The sequence below is a fragment of the Apteryx rowi genome, unplaced genomic scaffold (genome assembly GCF_003343035.1).
Source record: "Apteryx rowi isolate R43461 unplaced genomic scaffold, aptRow1 scaffold_117, whole genome shotgun sequence".
Classification (NCBI taxonomy): domain Eukaryota; kingdom Metazoa; phylum Chordata; class Aves; order Apterygiformes; family Apterygidae; genus Apteryx; species Apteryx rowi.
This window is the reverse complement of record NW_020447386.1, coordinates 1,466,791-1,484,586: the sequence shown is the minus strand read 5'-3', so window position 1 is coordinate 1,484,586 and position 17,796 is coordinate 1,466,791. Positions and strand designations below refer to the sequence as shown.

At 40.2% G+C, this 17,796-nt stretch overlaps 1 protein-coding gene across 1 annotated transcript; it reads left to right on the top strand.

Moving 5' to 3' along the window:
- Window positions 1-6,508: 6,508 nt before the first annotated feature.
- On the top strand, window positions 6,509-17,738 carry LOC112973986 (cytochrome c oxidase assembly protein COX20, mitochondrial). The gene is made up of 4 exons (XM_026082474.1): window positions 6,509-6,628; window positions 9,183-9,297; window positions 9,458-9,521; window positions 10,100-17,738. The coding sequence occupies exons 1-4, from the start codon at window positions 6,596-6,598 to the stop codon at window positions 10,239-10,241; spliced, it is 354 nt and encodes a 117-aa protein (XP_025938259.1). The 5' UTR covers window positions 6,509-6,595; the 3' UTR covers window positions 10,242-17,738.
- The last annotated feature ends 58 nt before the right edge of the window (window positions 17,739-17,796 follow it).

Below are 17,796 nucleotides of genomic sequence, written 5' to 3'. Positions count from 1 at the left end.
ATATTCTAGCACTGTCTGTGTTAAAAGTGAACCGGCTGTCCAGACCATGGTATGGGCAATATGAAGGTTGTTTCCCTTCTCCAGGCTTCAGCCTAATTTTGGCAAAAATACAAGAACAGCCACAGTGAGGAATGCAAAAAGGCCATTTACCCAAAGTTGGATATATAGGGAAAAGTATAAGGACAGGAGAGGCATGCAATGATGCTTCCTCTGAACACTCTTTCAGCCTCCAGTGATGTGTGGTCAGGGAGGGAATTCTTAAGCCTGAGAGGGTGCCTGAGTATTTAATAGCTTTCAGTAATTTTTTTTCCTATGGATCTTGTAGTTCTACTGTGCTGTATAAATAGCTTATTTTTAAATAAATTTCTTACTAGCATAACCCTCTTTAGTTTGTTATGAATTTTCAGAAATCGCATCCCATAAGAAACAATTACCTTACAAATATCTTATTAGTTCTAGTCTTCAGTTTTCCCTCACGAATGAATAAAGATTAAACCTGACACATTCATATGAGAAACATGGCACAGGAGGCTTTGAGTTCATAATAACCCCCCTCCACAATGCTCATGATAGAGATCTCAAGAAAGACATTGCATTTCGAAAAATTAAGATGTGAAACGTTTCTAGGAACCTTTGGCAGGAACAAAAATAGCAATATTCTGATTTGAAGAATCATATATTTAATGTTCATAGGTTTAGAACCATGACAAAATACCATTTTGAATGAAAAGGACTATGATTTCACTGATAGAAAATTATGAAATATTACACATAAAACACATATCAGAAAAGTCACATAATCACTATATATAGATTTTTGAAATAATAATTTTGGGGAAGAAATTCATCAATCATTAGAATAGGTGATCTGTGAAACAGATTGCTGAGGGAAGTCATGGAATCCCAGTCTGTGAAAGTCTTAAAAAAAGGTTAGGTAAATATCTGTCAGGAATAACACACGTATAAATAAATTAGCTCTGGGGCAAAAGAATGGACTAGCTAACCTCTCAAGTTCCCTTCCACACTCTTCTTCTATAGCCCTGTGATTACTGGGTTATTATTTATACAGATTTAATTGCTTCAGATGTAAAATGCATTTCCAGATGTCTTCAATTTCAGAAAATAAGTTCTACATCTCACAAAGCTGCAACTTAAAAAGCTGAACCAAAAAACAACAGAAATAAATACACCCATCATCTCTTTGAAGTGCATTAGAGAGATTTAAAAGAAAGCATAGGGTCTTTCAGTACTTGCCACTAATGCATTTATGACATACTTTATAGACAAAATAGTCATTTTCATTATATGGAAATGTTTGCTAAATTAAGAAAAATTCTGTTCTATTTTAGTCACAGGCATCCTTAACTCCAATTACTTCTAAGAAGTCATGAAATTCTAAATGTATCTCTACATCTAATGATTTAAACTGAAATTAAAACTCTTATGTTTTGCATAAGAGTTCTTTTTATGTAAAGAATTCTTCTTTTTAATATAAACTCAATATTCTTTTTGAATCAGGTGCTTCAATAAGATAAACAGATTAAAAGATCTGGCAGAAGAAATAAAGCCATTAGCAGCCTCCACTCGTTTCCTTGACTTTTAGAGAGAAGTATGTTGAATTAACATTTCTCATGTGTTGTATCTGAAAAGCTCATTTGTTCAGGTAGTTAGGAACATGTTAGGAAAAGTCAACCTACAGAAACAATCAGCAAAGCGAACCCAGAGTAAAAGTATCTTGCAGTTGGACCTTAATTTGCATTAGCATTAATGCTAAAAAAAAAGTGAGTAACTTTTTTTATTTGATTGTCTGAGCATGATTCCTGACTGCCTCAGCAACAGCAGACAGCATACACATTACCATGCCCTGTTCTGTCCCCACTCTGCTCTGTTCCCACACAGGTGGTTGCTCTGACATAACCTCCTGGACAGTATCTCTACAACCATCATAATATTTGCCACCACAAAACTATCAAAATACACAAATCCTACACACTTGCATCCAATAATATAATATCCTTCTTCTGAAGGACAAACACCCTCATGAAAACTGAGGACAGAATGAATGGCATAACCACCTTCCTCTTGATGTCTGGCAAGTCTCACAGCCCCTTGCTTTCATGGCTTATGAAATGGCGTGTGGTCACCACAAGCAATTGCTTGACTATTTAAGTAGCTTCAGGATGATCATGAAGACAAATAAAGAGACCCACTGAACATCCTCAGCACTGGTCTTGAGGCATGCCTCAACTACTAGTCCAGGAAGCTGATGGCCTGCTGCATACCAAATAGTATTTGTAATGGAGCAACTTCGTGAATCACTTGGGCTAAGTCTGCACTGCTCTCAGAAGAGCAGCATGTTTCTCCCCTCATGTTTAGTGGCTAGGAAATTGTTGTTTCTAGCGTTAATCTGCAGCTGAATCATATGGTTGAGCTGGTGGTACAAGGGATGAGGCAGGATTGCACAGTAAAGATGTAAGGGGACAGTCTGGACTGCCTTTGGTGTCAGCAGCCCACCTTTGAACAGTTTAAGCTACATGTGGAAGCAGAAAGATGGAGCAGAGAGAGTGCTTTAGTGGTACCAACACAGAGAGCAGTAGACGCTTGCCAGTAACAACTGCGAAAGCCTTAGCAAACAACCTGGGCAGAGCATATGATGCTTATCTCCATAAGCTGAAGTTGAATTTGTTTCATTTAGGCATTCATTTAAGCTTAATTATCTGAAAGGTCTATGGAAGTCATCAACTTAAAGTTGTCATCATTCATACCACCTATTAAACACATTTCTTAGGACAGGCTCACTCATCTTTTGCAGGTGCTTGCTTCTCTACAAGGCTACAGAAATAATAGCTTACACTGTAGGAATTACTTAGGCGTTCAATAGGTGCTAAAGGTAGGAAACGTTAATTCCATGTTTGTGTGATGGCCTTATTTTTCTAGGGAGTACAGCCTAATTTTTTTCAGAAGTGAAGAGATCCTTGTATGTAGGTTCAGATCCCACAAGAAAGTGCTGTGTATGATGAAGGCAATAAGCACTGGGGAAGTCAGCGAGGCCAGGTTCCCGTGTGCAGTGTACAACAAGACTGCCTTTTGTCCTGTGCCCTGTTTCCCATACCAGACTGACAGAATTTTGCTTGGCCTGACCTTTAGACACTGAGGTAAAGGGCGAGAGGACAGAATAAGCACTGCTGCCAAAGGCCAGCCCACACCATTCCCAAACTGGTGATTTCAGGGTCAAGTGAACAGACAAGCAGGTTCAGAATAAAGGGTGTTATGCCTTATTGAACCACACAAACAAAAACAAAGGCGTAAATATAAAGGTTCAAACTGGTGAGAGAAGAAGTCAGTCAGCATGTTATTATGTATAAAACTGAGTATGCATAGATAGCTTGCATCAAGGGTCTCTAGCGCCAGATGCTGTCATGAAGGAAAGAGGTATCTTTCTATGTCAGTCATGTCCTTTTTGGTCAGAAAACCAAGGCAGCAATCCCCAAAACATATGCAAGGTGCCCAACTTCCAGAAACAGCATATTGTCCCTATCAGTAGAGGAATGGATGTAGGCCAAGACTCTGCCAACCATCTTCCATGGGTCCTGGCAAGATGCATGTGTAGGATATGATGGAAGATCCACACTTCAAAAGCACTGCCTACCTCAAGAACTTGATGAAACTACCTTGTTTCAAAGCATGTCATAAGGTGGCAGGTCATTACAGACTAAGAAGGAAAGTGAATTGTACATTCAAGGGTATCACAAAAAGGGCCGTCTCGGAAGCCCCTCCACTCTTAAACTAAGGAGGATCCAGCTTAAGTGTCTTCACTGATCCCAAACAATGTCAAGCAGTCCTCTGTGTATTTTTAATTCTACAAAGGATAATAGTTATTAATTTTAAAACAACTTCTAAAACAGATGAAGCAGAACTATGATGTGTAGCAGTAAAGCAGATTAATGACTGGGTATCAAAGAGAAGGCAAAATGATAATGTTTATTGCCAGTGGATGTTTCAGTGTAATTTATGTGATTTGAATATTTGGAAAAGGCATAAATTACACATAGAATTATGGGGAAAAATACTTGTTTTTTCCTTAGCATATTCTTGGCTAGCAAACAAACAGAAGATGCTCTGTTAGTGTACTGTACTCTCCAACATGCTAATTCTGCAAACAGTTTCCTGATTTAAAGCAATAAAGATTTTCACATTCTTTTCCTTCAAAATATTCACTTCCGTAGGTCAGGCCACCTCATCAGCAGTAAAAGCAGTATCTATTTTTCCCACTGTGGCCTTGTCAATCTCCAATATATTAGCATACTCCTGTGATTTCTTACTATATTCCTCAGTGTTTGAAGTTACTTAATAAAATTCCCTTATGTTTTTTTAAATGAAGTAATATAAAAATATAATTACAAACTCTTCAAGGAAGAGAGTATGCCAACGATCTTCAGTTTTACACATTTTATTCTAGTAAGTGAATCATTTGGCATTATATACCTAATATTCTTTACCTTAAAAGAGGCTGAACTACTCACAATTCAAGCTGTGTTTACTAATCTTTTTAAAACTAATAGTACATTTATTGAATCAGTGCATTCCATGATTTCTGTAAAGGCTAAAGAGATGTAAAGGCTAAAAAGATGGTAAAACCATGACAGATTTGGGATGGTTGGGAAGGACTGAGAGACTCATTTCTAATCTATCAGAGAGATTTCAAACAGCCTACACAAATATGCAACGGTACTTTTTAACCAGTGATATATCAAAAGTGATTACATATAAAAGCATATTGTTTTCAGAATACTGAAAACATGTAAGAAGAAGTGATAAAAGACATCAAACAGGCTTGAATTCCAGTGCGTGAAAAAGACAATTCTATTCAGAACAGAAAAAGAAAACACATCCAAAAATAACACTAAGAAAAGGTCTGATGACATCTCATCCCTCCCCCAAATGCAGGAAAAATAATGTGCTTCAAGATACATTTTTTTAAATCAATGAACAAGGCAATACATCTCTCATCTTTCTTAAACTTCATTGCTGAGATGGAAAAGGTCCTAAATTGAACACACCCTCTAATTCACTACTCTAGGAGACAGAGACTTGTTTTCTTGCAGCAAAATCTATTTTTCCAGTATCTCCCATTATGAAATTTTACCTTATGTTAGTTAGCACCATTTACCTCTTCAGATGTTACTACAGCTAAATTTATATATGTAAGTCATCATTTCCAGTAGGCCTACTGGAATTTACAGGATTTACTCCTATGGAACACAGTCTAGTGTTTTATCTAATTTAGTTATAAATGTCCTAAATGGGAACATTTTCAAGAGCACGTCCTTTAAAACAATTCTTCTTCCATCTACTTTCTCCTATCACCAGTGTATTTTTCTCTCAGTTCAGTGTGATTTTTTCTTAATCATATTCCAGCCCTCTGGGTTATCCCTGTCATTGAAAATAACCTTTCCTTCTTCTTGATGTTCTTATGATTCAGGCACCTACATTCACTGAAGTATCCTATAGCATCCTTCTACCATTAGGTGCTACTCACTGAGCATGTTTACAGTGTTTACTTTTTGACCTCTTATGTCCTTAGTCTGTTTTTAATAACTCAGCTTAACCAGGGCCTAGATCGTGCTGTTAGACTGCGGCAACGCCTCTCTTTGAGTATTTATGGTACAGTACTGAGCACATAGCAAGTTTTTTAAGTTCAGGCGCTTCTAAGTATGTTGTTTCGATAGTAAACCCCAAAACAAGGGCAAGCAGTGCCCCAATCTAGAAAGCAAGAGGGAGACATATGGAGGGCTTGTGACACTCCCTCTGCATAAAGCGCAGAATACACAAATGACATGACACAAGGTTGTGAGGTTGGCAGAGCAGCCTGGCTGCCATAGCACTCTTCAAAGAAGAAAAACAAAACAGAAAAAAAAAAATCCCCAGCCGTGGCGGGGGTGCAGAGGCAGGCAGCACGGGCAGAGGGGAAGGAGCCGGCCTGCCCTGGCCCAGAGCCTGCATGGCGCCGGGCCCTCAGGGCGCGGCTTGCAATCACTGCCGAGACAGTGACCAGCCTCAAGCGGCCTTTCGGGCTGCGCCACACGCGGGGGGCGAGCAGGGGAGCCCGGAGGCTGGGCCCGGTCGCACCGCCGCCAGCGCCGCCGCCATCCCCGCGCACCCCGGCCACAGGGCCGCCAACGGCTCAACTGCCCCACCCGCCGCAGCCGCCCGCTGGCGCTAGCCAGAGGCGCGCGCCGCGGGGGGGGGAAGGAGAAGGGGGGGAAGCGTGCGCGAGCGGCGGCACCGCGCTCCCTCCACCTGCCCCCCCCCCGCGGCGTGCCCGCGCGCCCCCGCCTGCGTGCGCGCGTGCGCGCGCGCGCCCTGCTCCGTGACCCATTTCACTGAACAAAGGATTTTGCTGGAATCTCAGCGCTAGACCTAAAATGGCGCCGGCGCGCCCGCCCTCCCCCGCCCACCTCGCAGGCACCATAGAGACAGGGCTGGGCGGGGCGGCTAGAGCGGCCCCTCCGCGCGCCTTCTCTACGCGGCCGTAGTTCCGGCTCGCTGGTGCGAGGAGGGGGCGGGGGCCGAGGAGGGCGCTGCGAACCACATCATGGCGGGCGAGGGCGACTCTGAGCCGGAGAAGGTAATGGCGGGCGCGGGGGAGGCGGGGGCCTCCCGCCGCGCGCCGGCACGGCCTGTGCCCCTCCCCCACCCCTTTCCTGAGCTGCGAGGGGCGCTGCCCCCCCCCACCCCGACCTTTCCCAACGGCCAGCCCCGTCCGCCGCTCATTTTAGCCGGGCGGGAGCGGGCAAGCGGCGGCGGCTGGGGCCGGGGCCGGGGCCGCGGCCGCCCGAGGGAACCGCGCCGGCAGCTCGCCCCGCGTGGCCCCGCCCCGCCGGTGTGGGCGGTGGGGAAGCCCCGGCAAGCGCGGCCGCCGCCGGCCGAGCGCGGGAGGCCGCCCCAGGGGCCGGGCCCGGGCCAGCCCCGGTGGGGGGCGCCGCTCTCTTCCGCGGCGGGCGGCACCGTTGTGTCTACGCGGGCCCATTAGATCCGTTGCGTATATATAAAAAACAGGAGATTCTGGTTACATGGGGCCTTTCGCGCGTTTTAATATTTCATTGCCAGTGCCATTATTCTGTGGGTGGCCAGCCCGGTGCAGGATACTTACAGGTTTAGGTTATTTTACACCGGTTGTGTGAACTGCCACTGTTAYCTGCTCTGTTAAAAGGCTTCTTTGTTGCTGTGGAAATAATTATGGAATGAGATATGAAAAATGATACTTCAGGTGACAGAATTAAGGCTCTGTATGGCTAATTAGGACCTTTCTTTTTTCCACAGACTCTTTTACAGGGACTTTCTCTTTTGGGGTGAAACACTGTGGTGACATTGTAGCCTTTGCAATACCAATAGGTAGAGTTGTAACAAATGATTTCAACTATAGCAACAGGTGAAACACTATTTTAAAAGTATGCATCATGCAGCACAGATGTAGCATGGGTACCTTAGCCAACAACAGCAACATATCAAATGACTTCTTCCATATAAGAGTACTTGAAATTATTCATGAGGAGATTAGACCAATATAGACCAAATCCTTTTTGTCTCATTTGTACAAAGGGATTGTGTTGAAACAGCTGATGGTTGTCCACAAAGAGTATACATATAATTATTGATGGGGATATTCCATACTTGCATACAAATCCAGCTGTTGTGAAGTGCTTGCCATCCCTAATGCCAGTCAAACATATTTCACAATAATTTGTCTCCCAGAGTCAGCTACTCTTCACATATGCTTTACTGCAGCATTGTCTAGAACACCCACTTTGTCCAAGTACAGTATCTTTACAAAAAAATTACAACCATTTAAAAATCATCTTTCTAGATTTTAGTTGATATTGTTGCACACATGGTATATGATGGTCTGAAGACTTAAACGCAACAAAATGGAGGAAGACAGAATTCTTACACTGTCACTGACAAAAGAATTGTTTGCAGAAGGAAGTGCAGATGTTATTCCCATTCAGCCACCTTAACTCTGACACATGTCCTCTTGAAGCCTTCTTATATGTAGCTTCCTGTTCCTGCTTGTGGTGCAAACGCACTTTTATAAGGATGTTTGTCAGGTGGGAAATAGGAGTTGTATTGAGGTTAGAAAGCTTATATTGTATTAAAGCCAGTATGATCACCTCTGAAATAAAAAATGTATTTGTCAGTCCAGAGTTGGGTTTATGAATGCTGCTTGTAATTGCTGTTTGAGAATTTAATAGAAAATTGGTAGATATAAGTTAGGATAGATTATAAATGTAGGGCAGGATATGAAATAATTGAGTAATTTTTACTAGTAGGTTTACTTAAAAATTAAAGTGTTGTGTATAGATGAATTTCTGTGCAAAATACCTATACATAGCCTATACATAGGATTAGTTAAAAATTACTGGTTTAAAAATGTTTTTATTCTTTGCTCAGTTTAAGGTTTCTCTAGTACATATGCATTTTCCAGTAGGTTTTTTTTCACTTTTTTAAAGCACATTTGCCTTTTCAGGTGTTAAAATTACATGGTATAACTAACTGCATAATGGATTGTAACTTTACCTGTTTGTTGTGATGTATGTTGTTTTTAAGCAAAGATGTTAAATTCCTAAGGGTTTTCTCCCTTCCTTCTTTTGGGAATGTAAAGGAAGAAAGGAGGTAGTTCTTTTATAATCTTAAAAAGGAAGGATGGATCACCAGATTTATACAAAATGATGTCCATAAATCAACTGTTAATTCCTTTGAAACTATTCTTGACACAGCTGTCCAAGTTTGCTATGTATGGTAATCTTCTGCTCTAATACAATCTTGAGTATTTATTTTTGACTACTAAGAGTACAGGTCAGTTTAACAATGAAGTTGGCATCACAGACTTCTACAAAAGTAATTTTTTTTTAAATTTATGTAATAAGATAGTTGACATACCATTAGTTTTATATGGCTGTGCTTTATCTATTCAGGTACAAATGCAATTGAAACTAATAAAGTGACAAAGTTAAGGCAGAGCAGAAATCAAGGTAACTTATGTGTAATAACTCAGAAGATAACCTTTCTTATTATTTTGCTAAAATACTAGAAAGGGGAATGCAAGGTGTGTTCCAGTATAGCTTTTATATATTAAGCTAAATCATAAATGTTTTTGTAATTAGATTTTTTTTTTCTTATAGTCCTTTAAACTCCTAGGGTTCCTTGATGTTAAAAATGTCCCATGCGCACGAGAATCAGTACTCTATGGCTCACTGGGATCTTTAGTTTTGGGTCTCGGACATTTTTTAGCAACCAGTAAGTACTTCTTCCTTCTCTTTTTCCTGTGTTCATTTGTAAGGAGAAATTTGTTCCTGTTTGCTGTTTGGTATTTATTCTCATAATGGGAACCAGTGGGAACCCAAGTCACCCAAGTTTCTTTCTCTGATTTTTGAAAGAATTTTTGTTTTTCTTTCAGGTAGAGTTAGAAGATCTTGTGACTTTGCAGTTGGTGGCTTTATTTTCACAATGTTAGGATGCTGGTATGTAAAATGTTTCTTGAATTTTGACAGACCTGTGTTGGCAGCTTTGTACAACATGATCCACTTTTGACCTTTCACGCTTTTCCTGGAACACCATAAAAGACTTGTCTAGCAAAGTGTCCTCTCCCTTCTCCCAAAAAATATTTTTAAGGAGAAAGAGTTAAATGACCTTGACTTTTTATGTTAATATTGTATTTCAGAAAACTTGCTATATTTTTCTTGAAGCCTAAGAGATAAAACAACCCAGTTGTTCTTTCCTTCTTTCTTCATTCTTTCTTTTTTTTTCCTTCATATGTACCATCCTTCCATCCTAATTATAAAGGCAGCATGCTCAATGTTCATGAGATTAAGAATCAAATTATAGAAATGAGTATTTTTCATTGGACATGTGTCTCAGTCTCCTAAGTGGTGCACAGTCTTTGCCTTAGAGAAGCATCATTTATCCACATTATTTCATAGTTAATTTTATTGGCATTACTGTATGTGTTTTCAACTTTTAAACTGGTTGAATAACTCTAATTTGATATTGTCACTAATATGAAGCAGGGAATCACGTTTTCTTTCCCCCTCTCTCTTAGGTTTTATTGCAGGTACAATTTTGCCCAACACAGGATCCGGCAAAGAATGCTTAGAGAAGGAATGAAAAACAAAATTTTATTTGAAGGCAGTTCTCTTGATCCAGAAAGAAAACAAACTGGCAATGAAAGAAGCAATTCATAGTCTGCTATAGAGGAATCTGTGGTCTAATACAGTTTTGGGGGAAGGTGGTCCAAAAATGGCAGTCTTCCCTGTAAACGTGGGAGGTGACTGAGACTGATAAATCATGCTGTTTTTCCTAGCAAATTCAAGTAAGAAACTCATAATGAATCTGTTAAATCAGTATACAAGCCTTTCTTTGTTTCATGTATGTATATATGACTATGTACACAGTTAGGAATGACCTCCTTGGTTTTGGCCTGTTAAACATTTGGGAACCGATATGTTCTGTTGCAGGCTCTCAAAGGATTAATGACAGTGGTTTTGGACTACTTTAACTTTTATTATAAACAGAATGGTTCATTTTAGCAAAGTTGTAATTACATCTTATTTAAATATAGGAAAATATTTTCATCAGCTGTTCTTTSAGTAAATGTATCCTTCAGTGCTACTGTTCACTATGCTGTTTTTAAAACAGGAACATTTAAACGGTAGGTGAATACTTTGCTTGTGCAAGATGGGTAATATCAGTAGCCTTCTTAAGATTTCAACTGCAGTGTAGTGGGCAACTTCAGATAGTTTATATACACTGTGAAATTGAAAAAAATTCCATCGTTGTTCTTTCTGTGTGAAACTAAGAATAAATCACTTGCACTTCAGGAGGAGTCTAAGCTATTTATGTAACTCATTTTTTCATTTAATTAAAATCCTGTTCTTCTGTTTAAAACACTTCCTTACACTACTGTCTGCTGTTTAGTTGGTGAAATAATGGTGAAATACTTATTTACATTATTTAATAAATAGTAATGGTCAGTTGTTTGTTTGAAAAAATCATGTGCTACTTGTATATTTTGCTATAAGTCTTTAGTTRAAAGAAATATTGCTATATAATTTCAAGGAAACATTCTCTTATTTGGAAATACTGTGTTATCTAATTGTATATTGGTAAAAAGGTGAGTGATGACATAGTATTCCTTTGCTTGTATACTTCTGTCTACACCAGTGAGATAGGGTATTTATTATTTTCACAGAATGACTTCAATTAGATTTCAAAATTATACTATAAACTACTACTTGTCTAAAGGCTTTCACTGAGCAAATTCAGTCCTTTCTCCCAACCCCATATTTAATCTGAGAGACTTTGTGATCTGTTGGTGTGGGAAGGTCTGGAGTCCAAATGTAAACAACACCATTGCACTACATATTTTAATTTGCAAATATACTTGAGAGCACTAAACAAACATGCTATTTACACTAAGATAATTAAACTTTACTCTGTGGATTAGCCTCTCACAAGAAGAAAACAATCCTGTATTCTTCTCCATTTCCTTCTGTTTTCTGTGTCTTCTGCAGGAAGCACAATAATGATAGATTTTTGTGGAAGACTTTCAGTTCAACAGTTTTATATAAAAAGTCTCTGGAGAACTTGAGTTAATATGATGAAACTCTTTCCTTCCTCACTGGAAAATCTAAAACTCAGCAGTTACTCATAGCCAGCCTTAACTCAGAAGAGAAAATGTTTCTCGTAGTTTTGTGCAGGGCACGGGAGAGAGGCTCCCTGTCTTTGGATGGAGTAGGAGATGTTGCCTCCAAGGGCCTTGGAGTGGCAGTGGGAAACTGAATGAGCCGTAAACAAGTACATAGCAAGTCCCTATTTTAATACGTGGTTGAGTTCTTTCCTATCTGACATAAGAAAAGAAACTGCAACCTAAGCAGGGGGTCTTTCAGCTAAGAGGTCATAGTTCAGTAGGGGACTTCAGAAAACAAAAGCATCCAGATGAAAATTTACTCTTTGGCAAAGCACAGTTATTGAGAAAGAAGAGAATGCTGTTTTATACTGATAGGAAAGAAGTTAGCTGGCACATAATGGCATCCTTCAAAATGAATAACTATGTGACTCTGACAAGAAAAAAGCAGAAACATCATGATACTGTGTAAATTAAAAAATCTGAGGGAAACTGTAAGATTAGATTCTTTCCAGTGTTAATTGGCTGTTGTTTTAAGCTATTGTATTTAAGGATATTAGCTCAGTAACAATTCTACTACAGTATTAGCAATTCAGGCAAATAACTATCAAATTCTAGCTATATCTGTGTTGTTTAGATAACTGATCTAACACCTAGTGAACTCTTACTGCTGTGCAAAATGTAAAAGGAGTATGCTGAATGTTAACATAAAAATGGGGAAAAAGAGAATATGCAAGTAGTCTGAATGGCATGATGGACTTGGGAGTTTCATTACTTAATAAAAGTTGATGTAGAATTGAGCTAAACAAGAGTCAGAGTATTTGCTGAAGGGAGGAAAGAAGGAACCTGTTGGCATGAAGGGTAGGCTGGAATAGCAGAGGAAAGAATGTCTGTAGTTAAACATGTAGAAAAGTCTGACATAATTCCTCAAAGTGTCTGTTACAGCTGCTTCTGCGTTAGCTAGGGAAAGTAGATTGGAAGTGACTGATGAGTTACAAACCCTTGCTGAAAGAGCAAGCCACTCTGCGAGGCACAGGAACAGAAAAAAAGGCATTGTGAAGCTATTAAAGGGGGGTAAACTAGGATAAATTCACAAGAAAAAAAAGATTATAGTAACTTAGTAGAAATACTTTTAGTGATGAAAATCAGTTTCCTAACTACATCTTAAATTAGTGAGGCATATTCCTATTAAGGCTAATTTTTTAAAGCTAAGTCACCAGTGGGAACACATAGTATCCACCTGTATTTTATTATTGGATTTGATATCTCTATTTTAAGTATTGCAGCTGTGACAGGTGTGATAGCTCTTACTTTATCTAGGTTCGTCAATTTAAAACTTAGAGTTACTAAAAGGAACTAGTAATTTTGAAATTTTCTGTTTTTCTGCACTCTAAACAAGCCTTTAAAAAGGAGAGAACAAAGTGTAATAACTTTAAGCTAAGAGACCACAAAAAAAGTCCTGTTTATTGCACATTTATTGTTGTGGTCACCAAAGAGTAACAGACAGGCACGTTTATTTATTTATTTTTTTATCTGTGAAGTTAATAAAATCCTACCTACTTTAAAGCAATCTGAAACATCACCAAAATAAATAAGTGGCTATATGACCCCATCCACTCCTCAGTTACCTTACTCTTGCYGCTCCCAGCAGTAGCAGTATTCTTTGGAAAAGGTGTTTATCAGCTGTCCTCCAGCAGGAGTATGCTCATGGCTCCCGACACTACCAGGTGCCCATGGATCAAGGGCATGCAGCTTTCAAGTCTTTCAGGGGAAAAAAGTCACTCTCAAGGCAACAGGCAGAAATGCAGCAATCTAAGGTTAATTACCAATGCTGTTAATAGAGATCTGTGTGATTAGATCATCTCTGCTCTTCAGTGCCTTTTTCTAAAGCAAAGTTAATGCTTACAGTCAGCTACAGTTGTGACAGGCTCACAACCCAAGAATTTTTTAAGTTGACAATAGAGGCAATTACAACTGCCGTCTCAAACTCATGCTTTGCATCTTAACCCAGGCAGAGATTTTTGGGAGACATTGCTGGCATTTTTTTATTGCTTCATTTTGCAGGTTTCCCAGCTAATTTGTGTGCCCCCCACCCCCAAGTCCTACTATGCTGCAAAGGGAAGGTGACCTCCTCCTGTCATTAACAAATTAAATTAAATTTAGAAAATGAGCCTGGCTTTTGGTAGGATGATTGTGGGGGAGGTACATTTGTTACTTCTAGTGTAGGCAACCCAGGTAACAAGTTTTATGTGAATATGAACTCCATTGTAATGAGCTCCTGAGTGAAAGACTTACCCCAATTTTATAGACTAATTCCCATACTTCTATCATTCTTATATCCAGGAGTTTAACTCAGGAGCTCAGTGATTAGTGAAGGTTGTTTGGTTTGTTCTATTTAAAGCTTGAAGCAAATATGTTATTGCCTTGAGAAACTGATCAAAACAAAGTTTTTACAGTATGTTCAGATGACCAAGTGTAGCATTTGAAGAACCAAGAATTAATTAAATGTCAGAAATGGATTTGACTTTTAGTTAATGTGACTCAAGGCATTGGAGCATGTATCCTTATTCTACTTTTATTGAACAGAGTATGTTAAGCAAGTGTGGTTGCTAAAGCTTAAAATGGGGGAGGGGAGGGGGCAGGGGAGGAGGAGGAAAAGAGAAGGTAGAGCCTTGGATAAGAAGATGCTAGTAAGCACAGACTTTCATTTATGACTATCAAAAACCCTAAGACTGTTCTTGGGCCATACCTTCTTCCTTACTCTGCATATACTTTTTTCAGAACATGACATTATTCCATTGGATTCTACCTGGTGTGCCCAAGAACAGGCTAGCAGCAGGTCTTTCTGTTCCTGCAGGAACAGCTCAGGCCCTTCTGAGAGTAGAACCATAAGTTTGCATCCAGCTTTGTGGTCTTAATCCTCATACCTCTATGGGTATTTTGCCTCTCAACATTTGTTTCAAGTCCATCACCAACCAAAAAAAAAAAAAAAAGTTTTGTATCATTCAAAGCTTGAAGTCAGAAATCGCATCAGCTCTTTCTGGGAGGAAATTTGCAGGCACAAGTGCAGTCTGTGGCTCCCAGTGCAGTTCGGAAACCCTGTTCTCTGAAAGCCACTCTCCATATCTTCTTGTTTTAAAGAATAACAGCAATTCTGTTCTAGGTCTTCAGGAGGATGGTTTTAACCCTTCTAGCATTTCAAGGCAGTAAACACTTGCTTCTGTCATCTATCATGAACAAGACTAGCTCACAGCTCTCAACTTTTCTGAATGTGTCAAGAGCCCACTGGAAGTACATAAAATTTGCCATGGGAGCAGACTATTACCACTACAGGGCTCTCTCTAGACTGGCCACAGCATCAACAATACCCAGTCTTTGTATATTGTGGTGATGTATTTAACAAAACCAAAGAATCCCCAGCTATCCATAATTGAATGCTCACAGGGTGTCAGTAAGAGAGTGAAATACATTCTTTGCTTACTTTTTAAACTGTAAGTGCTTGTTTATTATGTCAAATGCTATTACAAACAGCAGTGTCCACAGAAGCATTAAGTGTCTCTCAGCCAACACAAATTCTCTCCCCAGAAGGCAGATTCTGGTCTTTCCTATTGATGGCAAACGACTTGCAATTAAATCCAGCAATCACAGTGTGCAGTTATCTATGAGCAGTCTTTGCCTACAGGTCCTCATATACCTTCCTGGCTTCCCCTATGCGCTTTTCAATGCTGGCCAATATTTCTGCTTTACATCATCCAGGTCAGGAGTTCTTGCCACCTTTGCCTTCACTGGTGGCCAAACCCCAGGAGCGGTGTCTTTCTCTCCCACCTCAGCACTGCAACACTTTGCACAGAAGCTGTGCAGACAGGAGGAGCGCTCCGCCTGACCACCCATTTGCACAAAGGCAAGGCAGGAGCACAGTCACAGTTACTGATGTGTCACCATGTTAGAGTGTCTGATGTTAGACTGGCCTATAGTAYGGCTCCCTTGTTCTGAGCAATTTCACAGTCGGGGGCCCACAAGCCCAGCCAACAAAATATCCAGGATATGTTATGTAAGCAATTAGGGAGAAGTTAACATCCCTGCTCAGTCAAGAAATGATCAGGCTCTGGATGAGATGGTAGTAATGCTGCTGAAGACATACAGTCAGTAACCAATTTACTACTGGGCAGATATGATATCACAAGTGGCTGTTGTGGAGTTTTTCATAGATCCAATATACAGCAAGAAATTTTCCAACAGCCTGCTCCTCAAAATGGAGGATACTCTGTTCAGACCGCCCCAAAGTTATCTGGAACTACCAGTGATTGTTACATACTTTGCTTAAAAGAGTCTCGTCCAGCATTTAAAGCCCTTGAGGGTCACCCTGAAGCAATACTGGGATACCAGGACAAAACTTGTTTTGCTCTTTTTCTTAGCTCTGACAGTATCTAAATGCAATCTTCTTCCGTTATCCCCTGCTCAACCGCCCACTTAAAAAAGGCTCAGCCCTTTCTTCCTAAGCACACTGTCCCTCTGAACCACTCCCACAGACATCTTTGTACTCCAGATAACAAGAAGATGGTCATCTCAATACAAAAATCCACTGACCATTTTATACACTCTTCTAGTGGAGACAAACTACACTTCAAATCTTTCTTACACAAAAGCACAGGTGTGTTTTCAAGTGCTTCACCTAAAATAATTGATTACACAGCAGCCTTTTTCTCCAAGCGCCACTTGATACAAGGAAAAAGGAATCTGCATGTTTTGGAGGTTGTGGGCACCATGCCCTTAATGCCTTGATCAAGACTAGGCGCTTTGCTCCATCTGCTTCTTTGTGGCTCTGTCTGGCCATTGAGAAGACCACATGTCTTGTCACAGGGGATCTATGTGGGTCACAGAGTGCTTGCTCACCTGCCGCACAACTAGCCAGCCTCTCCCACAGAATAGTGAGTTTAATGCAAGCAGAGCAAAGGAGGCACACACATGCATGCACACACACACACACACACACGCACGCACTCCCTTTCTTTCAGGAGTGTTCAGTCTCTGAGAACTACAAGGCTGTGTCATGCAAACAAACCACAGACTTTAATTAAATTGTATACTCCTGGTATGGCGGTAAATCTGACACCAAATTCAGAAGAGTCCAGTTACTGATACAACAGAAACACCTTCCACCTACTAGTCATCTCCAGAAGGATCCAAATTAGCTAGAACTTTTAAGTTCCCAAGGAGGAAACCATTTGCTCCCTCCCTTCCCCCACCAACCTCTGGTTGCTTTCAATAGCATAGTTTTCTCTGTTTTATTGTGGAACCTGAGAATGATGCTTGTGTATTATCCAGCAAATATTAAGCATAAGAACAACTTTATTCCTGAAAACCTCTATCATCTCCATTTTCTACAATAGAATCTGCCAAAAGAAACTGTTGGAAGTTTCTATTTATTTCCCCTTCATGGATGTTATTTAAAACATACACACACACACACACACACACACACACACACAAACACAAACACAGAGGCAGACTGCCAAGTAATGGAGGAACGTAAATATCCCAGCCCTGAGCCAACACCTCTGCTGAAGTAATAGTAGCAGCCCCTGTCCCAAGAATGTCCAGGAGTCGCCAGAGAAACTTCATTTTTGGAAACGTCTCCYGCTTCCAGCATATGGCCTCCACATTATTCTGCATCTCAGAGGGAATCAGAGATTTTTCTCAACTCCCAAACCAGTGAGGTGAGAAGAATGCCAAGCTGCGCTGGGCTCAGCAGACTTCCCTGTGCACTCTAGTGCTGGATTACAACAATTCATTTCACCTCATTCTTTCAGAGAAAGCAGCTTCTACTGCAACCACATATCACACTAAGCTGTTCAGCTCAAATACCAGAAGCCTGCACAGTGCTCAATGATGTCCCCTGCTCTATGAAGGAGATATTTCTCTTCTTTTTACAAAAAGGAACATGCAATTTTTTACAAAAACTACAAGGAAAGAATGTCTTAGGTCTGGAATGCAAACACATTTTTGTAACATTATTATGTTTTCTGATATGCAAGTATTAAAATAGTTTTAAGTTGCTCTATCACAGTTTTCTCCAAGATCTCTCAGAACAGGCAAAATACACAAGACATAGG